This window comes from Dermacentor albipictus, chromosome 5, assembly GCF_038994185.2.
Source record: "Dermacentor albipictus isolate Rhodes 1998 colony chromosome 5, USDA_Dalb.pri_finalv2, whole genome shotgun sequence".
NCBI classification, from domain to species: domain Eukaryota; kingdom Metazoa; phylum Arthropoda; class Arachnida; order Ixodida; family Ixodidae; genus Dermacentor; species Dermacentor albipictus.
In genome coordinates, this window is record NC_091825.1 from 144,321,289 (window position 1) to 144,340,022 (window position 18,734).

The following is an 18,734-nucleotide window of genomic DNA, read 5'->3' on the forward strand; positions in this document are numbered from 1 at the left end:
AATAAATTAAAAAAAAAACGTATCACAGGTTACTGATGTAAACATTCCCAGTAAACAACGCTTAATGTTCTAATAAAAACACGTAGCCCACAACAACCATTCAAACTAAGTAAACATTGCACAATATGTAAACAATGTTAGAACCTATTGAGAACAACAACAAAATCGTGAAGACAACGTGGATAACAGGCTTACATTCATTTTGGCAAAGATGACTCATTCACTCTATGTACTGGAATGGGAAGGTTATTAAAGGGGTGGGGGATATAGTACCATCTTTGTGCTATTCTAAGAAACAGAATTTTTTTTGTTTTCAAAACGCTTTTCTTCAAGAACGTTCGATCAGACAAGAGCGGTGCCCCAGGGGGCTGTTCTGCCTCCTGTACTTTTTATGCTATTGACGAGTTCAGTACCACTTCACCAGGATGTGAATCTGTATGTCTATGCAGATGGCATTGCATTTTTCGCGACAGCTAGAGACATCAATTACCTTCACCTGTCGTTGCAAACGTACGTCTGTACTCTGCAGACGTAGCTTCACAATTTGCATCTGTCGCTAAACATAAACAAAAGTGCAGCACTTGTTTTTCTGCTTTCCGGGCCGATACAGTTATCATTGGTATATGAACAGAGAACCATTCCTCAGGTAGAGTCGCTTAAGTACTTGGGTATCATATATGACGGAAAACTTAACTGGCGTTCTCACATAGATAATATTGGAACGAAGGGGACACGGTCCGTTGGTTTACTACGCAGAATCATTAACCGGCGTTCTGGTATGCGAAGTGACACACTAATAATTCTAGAGTTTGGCTGTGTTTTGTTCTCATGAAATGCAAAATATAAATTAAGACCACTTGTTCTGTTAGCAAGAGAAGCTATCCGACTATGTTTAGGTCTTCCTAAATTCGTTGCTAATAATGCATTATACCAGGAACCGCGCATACCTACTCTTCACACTCGATACCGCATGCTTACGGTTGAAACCTACTTAACAGTTTATGAATCCGCTATCACGTGGAGAATATGCATTTATTAGGGAACCAATAAATATTTTTAGAACACCCGGTCACGGTTGCATACCCGACAAGTTGTATTTGTGGAAAACAGTTCGTACCTTTAAATGTTGGTCGCAGAGAAATATTTCCGCGTTATAGGTCTCCAGGCTAACTCAAAATTGAATTTGACGACATTTTTCGAAACAATACGAAATTTCTGCCCGCAACATACTTGAATGACCGTTTACCAGAATATTTGGCCCGTTTCAAATTAAATGTAATAGCGACTGGTGCTTCTTCGTGTGAAGAGAACGCAGGCGTGGGTATCTACTCCCCATCCCTCGACTGGTCTTTTTCACTTCGCCTACCATATTACACATCAATTTTTCATGCCGAACTTCTGGCAGTAGTTCTTGCCTTGCGGAAATTAACCCTTAATACTACAAAAGGTATTATCGTCCCAAATTCTCTATCTGTATGCAGCGCACTTACTGCGTCTACAAAGTGAAAAGCATTGAACACGTTTTATTCATTAGCTCCGCCTCACTTAAGGTTAGTTCATATGGTAGGGGTCCCAGGCCACCGAGAGATTCATATTAATGAAATAGCGGATTCCCTAGCACGAGCTTCTCTAACAGGTCCTCTGATATCTTAGCTGCCAGCAACTGAGCGCATCACTGCAGCCAGATATAGGCATTTTTCTTTGAGCGAAGACAAAAAAGCCCTGTCAATAGCAAAATCTACGGGTTTTTTGCACCTAAATTATCCTTGGAACCGGAAATGGTGTTTGACCAGAAATTCGAAGTTTCATTTACTAGGCTGACCCCCCGTTGCCGTATTCCAACACTTAATTTTTATTTGCACAGACGTGGTCTGGCAATATCCCCTCTATGCTACCTCTGCCAAGAATCGCAATCTACTGATAATTTCTTATTATCGTGTCGGCGGTCTTCTACTCTTCCACTTCAAAATTTAGGATTGCATTTAAGCAGTACTGTTGTACTCTCCCTTGGAGCAACAGTATTGGGACACAGCCTCAGGAACGTTTGCCTAGCCATTTATAATTTTCTATGTGGCACAAATAAGAATGTCTTGTTATTTGTTCTTAGTTTCTGCAATTGATGTATATCTACTTCAATTTAGAAAATTCAACAAGTAAAAGCACAAATTCGCGGTTTAAATCCTACCAGTATTATAATTCAAAATTTAGCTTACTCATGTTTAGGTATATCCTTTATATTATGTATTTCAGTAACAATATCTTAAATTTTGTTTCATTTAGTATGCCTATCAACGCAAGGCTTCCGATGCGATAAAGATTTTATCACTAGTTTATCTCATATATTCACAGTTTATTTTTCAACTTGGATTATATATTTATTTCCTTTCTTTGTGGATGGATGGATGGATGGATGGATGGATGGATGGATGGATGGATGCAAAACTTTAATGAAATGTCCTGAGGTGCGCGACTCAGCGCGCTGCGGGCCGCCCCCACGTTGGGACAGTCGGGCCATGCCCAACCACCGCATCGTGGGCCCCGGCATCGGGGCTCTTGATAACGGAGAGCCACTTGTCCTCATTGATTTGTTCTGTGCCTCGTAACGAGGGGAAATGTCAGAACATGTGGTCTACGCTAGCGATGTCATTGCAGTGCCTGCAAGAAATAGTGGCATAGATGTCAGGATAAAGCTTGTGGAATAAATCCGGGCTGGGATACGAGACTGTTTGCAACAATCTGAGTGTCAATGCCAGCGCTCTATTTAATTTCTTGTGTGGAAGGGGAAAGTCTCTCCTGCCGAGAAAAATGTGCTGCGCAATTTCATTGAATATGGTCGCGTGATATCGGTTCTCCGCCAGACATGGATGATTTTATTAAGTTATTATTTAATAGGTGACACAAAAACTACCTTGATCAATTTCTCAAATATCAATTACTCCTATCTTCCTTTATTTTGAATTATTTTATATCACAATTTCATACAGCACTTGTTGACATTCCTAATTTATATTTCATCCACCGAAGCTATTTTATGCAAATTTAGCTTTTCTGTTAATATTAATTTGCACACTTGAAACCGCCTGCTTTTTCGCCAATTTCCTGTAGTGGGTATGAGCCGGAATTTACAGACAAGTTAAGACGACAAGAGGAATAGAGACGCAACTATTGTGCATTAGTACGTTATTGATACAGGGAGACTCATGTTCGCCACCTTTTCTTCCTTATTAACACTAGATCACAATATTTTCATAATCTAATAACTTCGTCACAATTGGCATGCCCCATTTTCAAGAAAATAAATAAAAATCTCTTATCACAGTTAATTAAATATTGGTAGTACTGCTCAATTGGCTAACAGAATCCAAGAACCTTAAATTATGTTTCATTTCGAATCATGGCCAACCTACACCCCCCCCACTCCCCTCGCGCGTACTTGCCAAACATGCAAAGAAGAAGAAGCCGAAGAACAAGAAGCAAGCAGCTACAGCTCGCCCATCGGCAACCCGAGTGAAGAAAAGAGACATGGAGGTATGTGACACCACTTTTACGCTTCGAAGGATTGGTGTAGCGTCCTCCCTACATGGATCGCACTGTGGACAAGCGAGAACGTCTGATCATTCCTTTTCTCTTGAAACGTCCAACCAAGGTTTCATGCTTATTCTGTGTGAATCACAGGTCGAATCCACGAAGCTTCTCTCTTTCAAGGGCTCTTTGCTATTTGACCGGTAGCGATCACGAAGAAAATGTTCAGCGTCATGGTTGGCTACAATTAGTTATAACGAAAAATCCTAGCTTAAAAGATTTTTGTCAATATGCGCAAGAGGAACAAATGCATAAGTAAGCAGCTTGATGAAGCCGCTCCAGATATGATCCTCTTCGAAAAGCTTGAGCATGCGCCTGCCCTGAGATTATTTTAAACACGCCTTTTGCTGCCGGAAGTACGATGTTGCAACATGTTCAGTAACCATATTCACTAAAAGCTCTTAACACTAGAGATTCTGAAGAGAAAATTGCCACGAAGAGGGATGATAACATTATTAATAGTGCTGACCACCGGCAAAACACAAAGAGCACTTACGAAGTGGGAGCTTTGTGAATTCGGCTCAAAGTGTACTACAACATATCCCGCTCAGCATTGCACTTTTTTTACTTCCTTTAAATCTCGGGCGTGGCTATTATAGCGACAGCCGAGTCAAATTTTGCCCGCAGTTAGCAGAACTTCTCTTGGCCTCACTGCAAGGGTGCTGAGAGGAAGTGTGACCGCGTGTGGGCGATGGGGACAATCCACGAGCCAGCACAAGACGTATTTCCTCGCAAAGCAGTTTCTGTAGCTTGTAAGGCGAGCTGAATTCACCGATAGTGCAAAACCGATAATTAGCATTTAGGTAATTGCCTTGCACAGTAACATTAGGGTCGCGGAGGTGTAGCATGTGTAAATAGGCTCTTTTCCTCCAGGTTTATCGTCTGGGTCTCACCAATGTGCGGTGCGGGAGTTCTTTCCCACACCTCTAGATAAAAAGAACGGACGCAACAAGAACATTTACAAAACAAAGGAAACAAAGGAAAGCAAAGGAAAAACGTGCATGTTGCCATTAACAAATAGCAACTGCATCAGTGTAGCCTTTAAAGGGACACTGAAGAAAGATACTAAATCAATATACACTGCAATGTGTTCTTTCAAAACTCTATTTTATTTATATTTTGTGGTAATATTGTATTATTAATTAGCCTAGAGAATGAAAATGAATGTCACATTTTTTTTCTCTACGTCTCTACGTCAATGTGATGTCAGATTTCATCGCATTTGATCTTATCGACTTTAGGCTCTCTTGCAACAGGCCGTTGTACATCTATAGATAACGTTACCGACAACATACTAGAGGGAGCCCTGACGCTGCATTCTCTGACCCACCATCGGAATGATGGGAAAGACATGGATTTGTCTAATCTTCGTGGTTGTGGATTAAGACGTTCGTGAGGCTTTGTATATTACCATTTACGTGCCTTAATTGTCGTAAATTTCATAGCAAACCATAGCATTGAAAGTGCAGAAGACGCTGCGAACCCGCGCAATCGCTACTAATTTCAACAATTGAGGTTGTCGAGATGGCCAAATTTAAACGCGCCAAGCTCCGGAAGGTCACTGGCATGCCCGCAATAAATTTATAAGCGCGTTTCGCATCACCTATCGATGCATGCGTCCATGCCTTAATTGTTTCAACATCAGGCCTGTATGCTAGAGATCCGGTGTTCGAATCCTGATATCGGACAATTTTAATGTGTGTTTCATTATTCATTGCGCAGTACATTGTAGAAAAGGAGTTTACATAGTCACAGAGTCGTTTGAAGCCAGAATGACGAAGTTTAGCAAATTCGTCTATTTCGCCATAATTCCCATGCTGGCACAACTGCTCCTATTGCCGCTGCCGTACACAATATCGCCAGAGTTTTCTCTAGTCATTACTGTATGAACTTCTATGCATCTACAGGGATGACACATTAACTGTGCTCCAGCAGGCACCCTCGAAATCTTTGAAGCCGTATACGGCTTGCTTGCATATGGCATATGCACGGTGGCGCCGTCTCCCGCTTTAAGCTACTTGAACATGAAATGCTTTCAGTTCCCGTTGTCGGCGACCTTCAAGTGACCTTGAGCCAAAAACCGGAGCCTTTAACCGGGCACTGCAACGAGAACCTTCGGATAAGTAGTTAGAAAAAAACGAGATCATGCGGGCAACCCGTCAAAGCCGCCTTACATACACTAAATACCTACCAAAGATGTTACGAAAACTATTCCTTCCGAGTTCTTCCAAATGTATGTTCACAATATCCCTCAAGTTGTTACTTCCAGTGCGCTGAAGTTCTATTTGTCATTTCCAACACCGACATTCAAAAGGCAGATATAGAGCACTATGTGCCTGACTCCCATCTGTTGGCGCTGAGAAAGAGTTTTCTATGCTCTTTTCAACGTCATGATCCTCGAGGTCCACGCACGTATGGCTCGTCCGGCAGCATCCACAGTTGCTTGACCGAGACGAGACTTGTAATGAGGGTCTGTCTGCGACAGGAAACTATTGCGTACATATGGCCGAATGCACACTATGGCGTGGTACGGGTTGGTGGAATGCGCCGTTGCCAACATGCACACCCATTTTAGGAGTGTGGCTTGTATCATCTCCAACCAATCTGCTTTGCCGGTAGCCACTTGATGCTTACATCTATATACTGTAGATTACGGGAGAGCCAGCATTTCTTCGTTTTTGCGTCATTTCTGTCTTACCGAGCTTTCTCTTCGCGGTTTTAATAACTTCATTATTATCGTATAAGCGTGATGCACAAATGCAGCTAAAATTAGCGTTTATCTTTAGGGTCCCTTTAAAGCACGACACGCATGGCACAACGCGGCGTCCGATATGGCGTTCGAGCGCGTCCGAAAGGTTCCTGTTCCGATTGGTGGAACATGCTGAAAACTGTTGGACCATGTTGGCTACTCACTGGATATGGTTGTTGATAGCGAAGTTCACGTCGTACATCATATCGTGTGTGGACCTGTACCTTGTGTCTCCTCTTTGCAGCTTTACATAAGACAGTGTGGAAGGACGACTGCACAATAGAGCTATTGTGTTTTGTCCTACCGATACAGGTCACCACATTGTGCGAATATCTTCTGGTGGCCATCTTCATCGGCTTCGGCGCCTGGGCATGCGCCATGTGCCAGTGGCCATGGCTCACCCGCAGGTGGGCGCACCGGGCGAAAGCTTGCGCCGCCCGCACTCACGCGGAAGATAGCGACACCGTCTCGACCTCGACCTCTGGAACGGACGTCGCCGAAGGTGGCGACCAGCAGGTTGGTCTTCCAAGCAATCTTTGCAACGCTTTCGAGCGCAGCGCTTAGGCGCCCGTTCCTGCGTAGAGCGTCGGCGTGCCTCGGTGGCGCAGCCGAGGGAACGAGCACACCGAAAGATGAAAATGCGGTGAGAGCGAAGCCAGGAGAGCGAGGAAGAAAGCGAAGTCGCGTTTTGGACATGCCACGCAGTATTTTGTTATTTTTTTTAAATTTTATATCGCCTCTAGTGGTTTGGTGGGCCACAGAGCCATGACTGCTTTGCATGTTTAAAGTTGTGCACACCACCGGGCATATACTGCAGCAAAGGGCAATAGTCAATATAACCATAGTAATAGATATAACGAACTAAGTTCGGCTTCCCCTTCAACTTCGATAGAACGAGGTTTGAGTTTATAAATACAGTAGAACCTCGTTACTTCAAAATTTCGGATAATTCGATGTAGCCACCGCCATCCATCCAACATCGTATTGAAATCAATATGTAACGCATCCCACTAATATATTAGCAAATGGTTTGAAAGTAATCGACTTTCGTTCAATACAAATAAAACTACATTTGTTATTTTTATGTCCCCGTTTAAGAAAGAAAGCCTTTTGAGGAGCCATGCCGCATTACGATAGGCCATGATGAAATTGAAAAAGTCTACTCAGTGCTTTACTTAGGTGTACCCCTTGATGCTGCTCTGAACAGGAAGCCTCATATCGATAGACTGTGTGGCAAGGTCTCTTCCGCATGCTTCGTACTTACAAAGGCGCGGAGTAATTTCAGTTAAGAAACTGAAATTACTCCGCGCTTATTAAAAACTGAAATTACTCCGAAATCTTATTAGTGTGCTCGATAACAAGATGCAACACGCCATTTCCAGCCACTATCTTCAATGAATCGACATTTAACAGTCGCTCAGCCTTCCTCGAGAAATTTCTCGTGCCGATATGTCACAACCAGTACGGCCAACGAAGCATACATTATGTAGGTGTCAAAATATGGAACTCGCTTCCTGCAAACATTAAGCACTCAGCAAATTTTAATACTACTGTAGAACTCTTCATTTACGATCTAAACTGATTAGTCTTTTATGAAAGTTATATGATGTCAACAACTGAATACAGCGTTGCTGTTACGCTTTTTTGTTCTTTCTACGTACGTATGTGTTCATGGATGTATAGTAACGTAAGTGTCAATGCCGGTGTACCCTTGTTTTTCCTCCACACACCATGCATCAAATGCATATATAACTTATCAGTGTATATTCTAGCTGCATTGAGTAAATAACAATTACATGTTACCGTTCTGGAAACGGCTAAAGTCACAAATGTTCAACCAATTCTTTTTGTGTAACCGTTTGATGTGTTCTTATCGCAAGCATATATGTGCACGGGCTGCCGTGGGAGGGAGACCATGGGGCTTGTCTGGAATACGTGCTGCCTCACTGGTGGTGTGGGGCTGCTGTCGTGGGTGACAGCAATTTGGACAGAAACTAAGCCTGTTCGCTTCTTGGTGCCGATGGCTGTGTTCTCGGCATGCGGGGAATGGCGCGCTCCCGAGCCGGCGGGGGCCGTGGCTTTACCCCTCCTGCGGTGGTCTGCACCTTAGTTTAGTGGTTTTTGTTTGGTTGCATCTCCTTCTTTCTTTTTTTCAGTTTTTGTTTTGTTTGTTTGATCCAAAAAAATGATTGTGCTCGTGTCTGAATAGTTTACTTTTCTCTGTATAACTGCATGGATCCATAACTAGTCTAAGGCTAAGGATCCAGACGTTGTCGCATACCAGTTTTGATTATTTGAATAATATTACTGTTGAATTGAATTGAATAATTCATACTGAAATCTTCACCGCCACTGATAATTCGAACTCCACGCCATCGTGGGTGGGGTGAGTGCTAGTGCGCAGAAGCACGTTGGCGACGATCGTCACCGTGCAGCTTTGCTCATTCCATGTGTGGCTGTCTCTTGCAGGTCGGGTCTCGCCTTCTCTGAAGATCTTCAAAATAAAGACATCAACACGGCACTACGTGTCCTTTATTTATTTATTTATTTATTTATTTATAAATTTACTTATTTATTTATTTAGTTATTTATTTATTTATTTATTTATTTATTTATTTATTTATTTATTTATTTATTTATTTATTTATTTATTTATTGCGATATGAATTATATGGACACTCCAAGCGCATGTCTGCCGTCGGCGTCGGCGTGACCATGAGATTCCGTGTGTAGTCCAAGGTCCATAACACCGTTCCTGCACGCCCTACCAACACGCTCTAGAGAACTTAACGCCTTCGGGCTGACCCTTTCCCCTTGAGCTACGTCACGCAAGAAAGGCCTACATAGAACTTCCGTGCAGCGTGCTACGAAGCTACGAGCGGTGCACCTGTGTTGAAAAGGAAAACACAATGGTTAACCCCGGCTATTCGGAAAAGACCGAGGGGACGATGGCGGTGACAACAATTCGATTAGTTCTAGTAGCCCTGCTGCCCCTTGAAAAGCTTCTGGGTTAAACAAGTCCCGGCATGCTCGGCAATGCTGACGCACGCTTCCGAACGCACATTTTTTCAAGACGTGAGCAGTGCATCAACACTTGCGCTGTGCTTGCAATTGTGTGTACCGCGAGTCTTCATTGCCCCGGAATATGGAGCGTCATGCCAAGATATGCCTAATAAGTGCGGCGTGCCCAATCACCGGTGCAATAACATGTACAAATCGGGGCAGAAAAATCATGTCTTCAAGTTTGCGCAAGATGAAGGAGCCCAGAGTGCCTGCATTAGGGTGCTACCAAGTGCGGACTTCATTGTATTACCGCACTCCAGGGTGAGATGTTCAGAACTTCTTTAACTAGTTACTTTTGAAAAATACGCAAAGGGTAATTGCTCAATTACAGAAAGTGCCTTTACACAAAGTGGTGATTCATCAGAGTTCGACGCCTACGAGGATGAACACAAATGTGAATTTGTGTTAAGGCACCTTTTGTGGTGCAGCACGAATATCTTAATGAACAACTGCTTCAAGGTGAATGACAAGTTATTGGATGCCAATGCTAAGGCGAGGAAGAGGAAAGCTGGAACTCTGCACAACAAGGCATCTGTTTCCTTGTAGAAAGCTGCACGAATAATTTATATCCCATTTCTAGACTTAGTTGAGTTGTTCAAAATTAGTGGACTGCGGTAATTAGTGCGTCGAAAGCAAAATTATTCGTTTAACCATAATCTAGATTGGAATAAGTACGTGTGTCCCCAATAAAATTGTTCACACGCAATTGTGAAGCTAATCCAGTGCGTTACATTCATCATTGTTGTGCCATATAAACCATAAGTACAAAAATATAGAAGGAAAAGTTCTTTATGAATTCAATTTATTTGATGTAATCGGTATGAAGTATGGGGTATAATAACAATATTTCACGAAAAACGTACATTACATGGACGACAAAGCGCGATGCTATAGAAAGCTGCTGACATCAATTACTGCACGAACTTTACAAAGCTGTTTTGTATCTGCACCTCTAAACAAATGCTTTGTAAGGGTTCTGCTGCTCATTCTGCAGTTTCGACTGAAGAAAAAGTGTGGCGTATTCAATGGAAGCATACTGCTGCTAGGTGAACCAAGCCGCGATGCCTTTATTCAACCCGTATTGCCAAGCGCGCCGCCGCCCTCTTCTCCGTGACGTCACTCGCCGAGCACTCAGGCCTACTTGCGCCAGTTACAAGCCGCAACTTTCCCAAATCTTGTCTCTCTCAATAAATTCTACCCACAATGTTATGCAGATCGTTGCCCTGGCTGTGGCAGCTCGCCCACAATCTTCCACGTCACGATTGAGTGCACTGCACACCTCCTTCCTCCCTTGCCAACTCTTCTTTACCCCCTACGCAATAAAAAGCTGTGGAACGATGCCCTCCGCGACAAACCTCCCGAGGTCCTCCGAGCTGTCGAGGGGTCACATGATCGGAGGCACGTCTATGGACGTCTATGGACATGATATCCATAGACGTCAATAGACATGTCCGTCAGGGCTGCTATTCAATTTGTTACGTTGGATGCAAGGGTTTCGCAAAAGCTGCATTTACTCATTAGTAAATGTTTTCGAGAATCCTGTTTAATATAACAATTTTGTCCGCTTTAGATGTACTATAACAGGCGATTCACAGAATTGATATATAATTTTTTTCTTGCTGAGTTAGAGCTGTAAACCTCATAGTGTCATTTTTTCAAACTTTTTCATTTTTGCCAATGTTTATTACAAAAATTTACACTCTACATCAAAAATTTGAAACAAACAGCCACTAGGTTATAGAATTTACTTTTAAATGCAACAAACCTCGTCAAATTTGGTGCAGTTACTGGCGAGAAAAACGAATTCTCCACTCCCGTGTATTTAGACAGTACCACCCGAGCTAAAGTTTCCTCTTAACGAAAGAAGCAGATGGCTTTCTTAACGTCGGCGAGGCTAGCGGGCTTGCAACGTCAAGACTGCCAGAAATATGGGAAAATCTTGACGAATGGAAGCCATGTAAGGACATTGGAGATGGCATGAACAAAGATGGCAGAGTATAATTGCGGCACGGTGTGGTTTACCTTCTGATATACCGATGTGACAGAGTAATATATCTGATGTGTGATGTTGACGTGGTGTAGTGAAATAACCTGTGAATTTCTCCTCCCCAACACACATTAAAGCGGTCGTTGATTAAACGATGCAAATTTTGCGCAATTGTTATTTCCTGCAAACATGACATCTTAAATGAAGGAGCGTTCACGCTCCCTCTGTAGACATTGAAGTCTAAAACAGCTTGCGCTAAAGCACATATAAAAAACACTAGCTGCAAGGTTAGAGGTAAATAGCAGACGAAATTGTAACTGAACGAGGTGCGATATACTACAATGCAAAATATCCGCCAAGCATGGAGTAAAAAAAAAAAAAGACTCATGTGACCTTGTCAACTCTAATTCCAATTTCAAGAGTCGGTACTAATTTCTAGCCGTTACAGTATGTATTTCAGCTACCTCTATTTAAATTACGTAATTTAAAACGTAGTCCTTTTGAAACCTTTCCCGTATAAAGCGCGTTTCAGCGCTTAAAAAACTTGTTTACAACGGCACTTATTCATCTACACACATCTTCGTGAGAACATTAATCATGTGGCCATGCTGCATCGAGCTCGGCAAGCGTGTGGTATGGCACAGGCAGACGCTAGTCTCGGTGAGCGCAGCACGCTGCTTTGAAGGCTCACTCGTTGCTGATGATGGTGCAGTGACCGGGCAGCCACTGAACTCTGATCATACGCCGATGTTCAAAAGCGGCGGTGAGATTGTCCGATTTCATCCACCAACCCTTCTTCAGGACTGCAAAAAAAATGCTTGACTTCACAGTTTGGCAGACCACCTTTGGGCGACTGAATATGGCCAACCAGATTGGTGGTTGCTGATGTATGCATTAAGAGCGCCTCAGAGAGGCGTCGATAACATCGACATTGTGGTGGGCGAGAACTTGAATCGGATCGACGTGGATCATGATAATATGACCGCCGAAATAAGAAGAAAAAAACGAGCTGTTCGCAGTAATGGAACCATCTGCATATGTAGTCACAAAATCAGAGTTTGTCACATAAGCGCTACAAGGCGTCTCGTTTCCTAGCCACCGGTGGCAAGCCAGGCTTCTCTCGAATTACAGGAACACCCAACATTTACAATTGCTTGTCTGAGGCTCCACAAGGCAGCTGATGGTCGAGCAGCACGTGTGAAACCTGATGTAAGTGATTAACGGTGAGAACTCACAATACTGGAAAATTCGGCGCGGGGTTTTCCCCATTGGGAGGCAGCCTGAATGATGAGATTAAATGCGGCATAAACGGTGCCTGTGAATTCTGAGTATAGTTAGAAGTGTGTGCATGCACTGGGCTGTGTCGGTCAACGGCACTTATCGCGACTGGAGATGCACATAGAGGATCGCCGAGAGAAACCTGGCGTGCATATTTTATTACGTTGTGTAGGCCGTGGAAATTAGTCCTGCATGTATTTGTAATACTGGTAGGCTGTAGCTGATAAACTGCAGAATGAGTGATTTGTACTGTATAGATCGCTGAATCTTTAAGACAAGGAGAACGCCCAGAAATTTCATTTAGACAACTTGGGTTATCGGTGACCTCGCCAATCATTCCATTTGGGACGATTTCTCTCGGATTCAGGGGGGGAAGACGACGAAGTGCCTTCTTGGTAGAACGCGCTTCCGATGGGCTGTGCGAATTTTGGCCTTTTTCGGCAGTCTTTCGATCTTGTTTTCCTAGGCTTTGTGCTCAATCGACGACGGAACTCGAGAGGACCACGAGGATACCGCTTTCTCCGCAAGTGGGACCTTATTTCCTCCATTTTTGGACTTTGTGTGTTCAACGCAGCACGTAGCTGAGGCGCTGAGGCTACCGCGGCCGATCGGGCCCGCGGCGTCCCCACCGGAGGATCGTTTGCCGCTCGTGGTCGCGCGGAAGTTGTGAATCATGGCTACTATGGAAGGAGCGACTACACCCGAGGAATCTTCGGTTCCAGGACAATGGTACGCTAGTGAAGGAGGAAGGTACGTGCCGCTAGAGAAGAGCGGGCAGAAAAGTGCGAAACAGCGAGCCCGGCAGAGGCAAGCAGGCAGGAAAATGGCGGCCAAGTCGATCGAGCGTCAGCATACGCGCATTCCAGACGGCGCCGAGAAAATTGTTCTCCGACCACGTGGCGGCTTAGTTAAGCTTACAAAATATGGAACAGCATATCTGACTGACGTCATCAAAATGTCGGCGGGGATTAACCCACGCGAAGAGAAGGAAGATATAATAACTCCAAATATGAAGCAGCACTCCGTTCTCGTCATCACTACGAGTGCGGAGAGGAAGCTGAAGTACGCGAGCGTGAAACACCTCATGTTCGACGGAGAACAAGTGGAGACGTTCGCCTACGTGGCCACCCCCGAGCACTGCGGAAAGGGAGTCATCCACGGGGTTCCACTCGGATACTCCATCGAAGAAATTCTGTACCGCCTAGACCGCAAGGATAACCCCGAGATTCGAGGCGTCCGCAGGCTGGGAAAAGATTCACAGTCGATCTTTATCCTCTTCAAGGAGAAAGAAGTGCCAAGGTGGATTTACCTCAACGGGGCACCGCACAGATGCCAGCTGTACCGCAAAAAATACGAAGTGTGTGTCGCCTGTGGCCGACTCGGACATCGCGCTGACGTGTGCCCAGACCCGACAAACGTCAAGTGCCGGGGCTGCGGCCTCGAGAACCCGTCAAGTGACCACAGGTGTGAGCTGAAATGCCAGCTGTGCGGCAAAGGCCACGCCCTAGGAGATCCCAAGTGCCGAGAACTCTTCCGCACTCCCTACGAAGTTAAGAAGCGACAGTGGGAGAAGATGGGACAAGCAACGACGACTGGTGGGGGACATCAGAGTCGACAACGCGAACCCAAAGAGGGAAAAGACTTCAAGTTCCGCGAGGACTCTTTCCCAAAACTGGAAGCAAATCAGAGCAGACCATCGCCGCCGCCCAAAGGACGCTCCGGTTCCCGTGCCAGGAGCCAGTCCAGGGGGCGCTCGAGCTCAAGGGACCTTGCCAACCCATGGAGACGAGGTAGGAGCAAGGAGCGTAAGGGTGTGAATTTCGCGGGCAGGGTCTCCCAGGAAAATAATCAGAGGGATAAACGGGACGAGGAAATTGAGAAATTAAAGAAAATGGTCGAAAAATTAACGGGGATAGTCGATTCGCAACGGTCCGAAATCCAAAACTTAAAGAAATCACAGAGGCAGGCAACCCCTCCTCCGCAACAACCCATTAGACAGATGACCCCCCCAGCGGCACGTCAACAGCCGCAAGGAGAGGATAAGATGGTCACAGAGGCGTCCCTCCCGCCACCAACGAAACGCAAAATTCAAGACGCCGACCCTATTCAGGCTATAGAAAAAAGGGTCGAAAATTTGGTAAGATTAGAGGCCAAGATGAATGAATTTATGAACCATATCAACATCCAAATTCAAACTGTCCTCGGGGCAGTTCAGAAACAGGCCGAGGAATGCCAAAGGCCAAGGAATGAGATGGTCGCCATGAACGGGTGGCAACAGAATATGGAGCAGATCGTCACGCAACTGCAAAATGGCCAGGCGCGCAAATGAAAATCAAATCTGGCAGTGGAACTGTCGCGGCTTCCGGCGCAAGCGGTCGATTCTGCAACAGTACCTTCCGCTATTAGATGAGACTCCTTTGGCGATTGCCCTCCAGGAAACTGGAGGACCCGCAAAACTGTCAGGTTATCAGGCATTTCATAGTGGCAGGGGGGAGAAATCCTCGGTCACAACACTCGTGAAAAGAAATATCGCGGCCATTGAACATGATTTAGAGTCGAGAGAGATCGAGAACGTGTTTGTCGAAATTCTAACCGGAAAACAGAAGGACCCTAGTTTATTCCTTCTAAATTTATACAGCTCACCCAGGCAAAGGAAGGTGAGGTTCAGGGCTCTGCTTCGCAAGGCCCTCAAAATTTCAAGCAACCAGCCACTGTTGATAGTGGGGGACTTTAATGCACATCACCAGGAATGGGGGTACCCGCACCAAAGCCCGAAAGGCAGACAGCTGTGGGAAGATACGCATGACATAGGGCTCACTCTGCACACGGACCCTGAGAGTCCAACGAGGGTGGGCAATAGCGTTAGTAAGGATACATCTCCAGATCTAACATTCTCGAAAAACATTAAAGATCTAGAATGGCATAATTCGGATCAAAATTTTGGCAGCGACCACTACATAATTGTTTCCATACTGAAAGTGGGCCTTCAAACGCGGAGGGCTCGCGCGCCGGCCGTCGTTGAATGGGATAACTTTAGAGATATCAGGAGAGCGCAGGAACTGGGGCCCATCAGAAACATCGAGGAATGGACGACGGCGCTCAAATCGGACGTTAGGAGGACGACAAAAACGCTCGAAGGGGATAACGCCCCGGAGATAGCGGACAGCCGTCTTCTGCATATGTGGGAAGCTAAGCAAAGCATGGAACGTCGTCTCAAAAATCAGAAATGGAACCGCAACCTCAGAAGAAGGATTGCTAGGCACAATAAGGAAATCGAAGATTATACTTTTACATTATGCGAACAAAATTGGGCCAACAAGTGTGACGAAATGGAGGGGAGCATGCACCTCTCCAAGACGTGGAACATCCTCCGGCATTTGTTGGACCCTGCAAGCTCGAAAACTCAATCCGGTATAAGATTGGCAAAAGCTAGGCACGCGTTCGTAGGGAACGATGATTATTTCATGAAGAAATTAATTGAGACGTTCGTGGGGGAAACATCGCGAACTCCACTACCCGACTATGGTGGAGCGCCTAACGAGGCGTTGGACGCCCCCATCACAGAAGCGGAAGTGCGAGCAGAGATTGTAAGACTCAGAACGAAGTCGGCTCCAGGCCCTGACGGGGTAACGAACAAAATGCTCAGAAACTTAGACGATGATTCCATTAGCTATCTAACGAAGTACATGCAGGAATGTTGGGAAAAAGGCGAGCTCCCACAACAGTGGTAGACGGCAAGCATTACTTTAATACCAAAACCGGGGAGCCTCCGCAATTGGAAAACTTACGGCCAATTTCCTTAACTTCATGCGTGGGGAAATTGATGGAGCACGTCGTCCAGACCAGACTGATGGGCTTCATGGAGCAGGGCGATCTGTGGCCACATGAGATGGTCGGGTTCCGACCTCAATTGTGTACGCAGGACGTCATGCTCCAAATCAAACATGATATAATAGACTCAAGGTCTAAAGATGCAAAAGCAATTCTGGGACTGGACCTCACGAAGGCTTTTGACAACGTAAAGCATGAGGCGGTCCTGGAAGGGCTGAACAAGATTAATGTAGGTACCAGGACATATCGATACATCAGGGACTTCCTGACGGGAAGAACTGCTCGCATGAGGTTCCAAACGCTGGAATCCCCCACAATTGAGCTAGGGAGTAAGGGTACGCCCCAAGGATCAGTGCTGTCTCCCCTACTCTTCAACGTGGCTATGCGAGAACTCCCCGAGCAATTGGCAAAGCTCGAAGGATTAAAATTTAGTATATATGCGGATGATATCACCCTCTGGGTCAACCGGGGAAGTGATTCAGCCGTCGAAAGCCTGCTCCAGGCCGCCACCGACATCATAGTCGATTACGCGGCCGAGAGAGGCCTAGCATGCTCGCCGCAGAAATCAGAATTGTTTATATACAATCCGAAACACTTAAGGTGCAAGGCACCGTCGGAGATCAAAATTAAGGTGGCGGGTAAAGAGGTACCAATAGTAGAGCAAATTAGAATCTTGGGCCTGATTCTCCAGTCACACGGCTACAATGGCGAGACCCTCAAGAGGCTGCAGAATCACGCATTACAGACCCTGAGCCTAATTAGGCGGGTGGCCAGCAAAGGTCGAGGGCTAAAGGAAAAAAATTTATTCAAGCTAATACAGGCGTACATATTCAGCCGGGTGAGCTATGCAACGCCATATCTCGATTTGAAAGTGGTGGAAAGAGAAAAGATTGATTCTCTAATGAGAAAATGCGTAAAACGAGCGCTGGGACTGCCCATGTGTACATCAACAGAGAGACTGATGGCTCTAGGAGTGCACAACACATGGGCAGAACTGGCGGAAGCGGTGCGAACCTCTCAAATTGAGAGACTTAGCACCACGAAGACAGGAAGAGCCATATTGGCCAAAGTTGGAATAAACCCGGACAGAGGCCCCACCCAAAAGGTGGACGTAGATAGGGAAATTAGAAAAAATCTGATTATCTCCCCTCTGCCAAAAAACATGCACCCGGAACATAACAAAGACAGGAGGCATAAACGAGCCGAAGCATTAAAAATTAGATTCGGTAATATCTCGGAGCATGAGGTGGCCTATGTAGACGCGGCGGGAGGTAGCGGCAGTTTTACGGTGGCAACGGCCGTCAGCGGCCGGGGTATTCCCGTGACTGCTGTCACTCTGCGCGGGCGCAACATAGAAGTTGCCGAGGAAATTGCGATCGCATTAGCTTGCGCTGGAACGGACGCGAAATTTGTGATCAGTGACAGCAAAACTGCCATACAAAATTTTAGCAAGGGAAGGATCTCGCCCTTAGCGGCCAGAATCCTAGGCCAGAGAAAGCTAAATAGAAAAATTCAAATAATTTGGACTCCGGCGCATGAAGCCGTCCCCGGCAACGAGGCGGCCCACGAGCTGGCTCGAGATCTCTACCGCCGAGCCGCTACGGGGCCCCTCGATGACCGAGGGAGCGGAGAGCGCATGCTAAAATATGGGGAGATCACGCAGCATTATAGATTGGCTCGTAGACTGGTATCCCCGCCAGACCCAAAATTATACAACAGACAAGCAGTCGCGTGGAGACGACTACAAACTTATAGATATCCGCACCCGGTTATGGCGAACCACATGTTCCCCGAGGCCAGGAGCGATAAATGCAATCTTTGTGGGGCGAGAGGGACCCTCGACCACATAATATGGGAATGTCCGTACTCTCCCGGGGGAACGCACAAAATAGACAGTAGAGACACCTGGGAGACCCTGCTGCGCAGCTCGGACCCTGAGCTCCAGCTCCGGCTCGTCCAACTGGCCGAAGAGGCTGCTGGGACCCAAGACCTCCCAGCCTGCATCTGAGGCGGCGGCACTCGCCCCCTGACCTGTGCGTCGGGGGGTGGGTAGATCACCTTTTCCGTTGGACATTAAAGTTTATTCTATCTATCTATCTCGGATTCAGCGACATGGATGATTTTATTAAGTTATTATTTAATAGGTGACACAAAAACTACCTTGATCAATTTCTTAAATATCAATTACTCCTATCTTCCTTTATTTTGAATTACTTGATATCACAATTCCATACAGCACTTGTT

The 18,734-nt window shown here is 45.6% G+C and overlaps 1 protein-coding gene across 2 annotated transcripts in view; it reads left to right on the plus strand.

The window, feature by feature from the left end:
• Positions 1 to 3,450: 3,450 nt before the first annotated feature.
• Positions 3,451 to 18,734, plus strand: part of LOC135906326 (uncharacterized) — a 35,963-nt gene continuing 20,679 nt past the window's right edge. The window contains exons 1-3 of one of the 2 annotated variants that reach the window (XM_070539126.1): positions 3,451 to 3,528; positions 6,644 to 6,847; positions 8,801 to 8,852. In XM_070539126.1, the coding sequence (XP_070395227.1) occupies positions 3,523 to 3,528; positions 6,644 to 6,847; positions 8,801 to 8,821 (231 nt within the window). In that variant the 5' untranslated portion in view covers positions 3,451 to 3,522 and the 3' untranslated portion in view covers positions 8,822 to 8,852. Of the gene's footprint in view, positions 3,529 to 6,643; positions 6,848 to 8,800; positions 8,853 to 18,734 lie in introns of those variants that run through there. The other variant, XM_070539125.1, reaches the window with a different exon arrangement.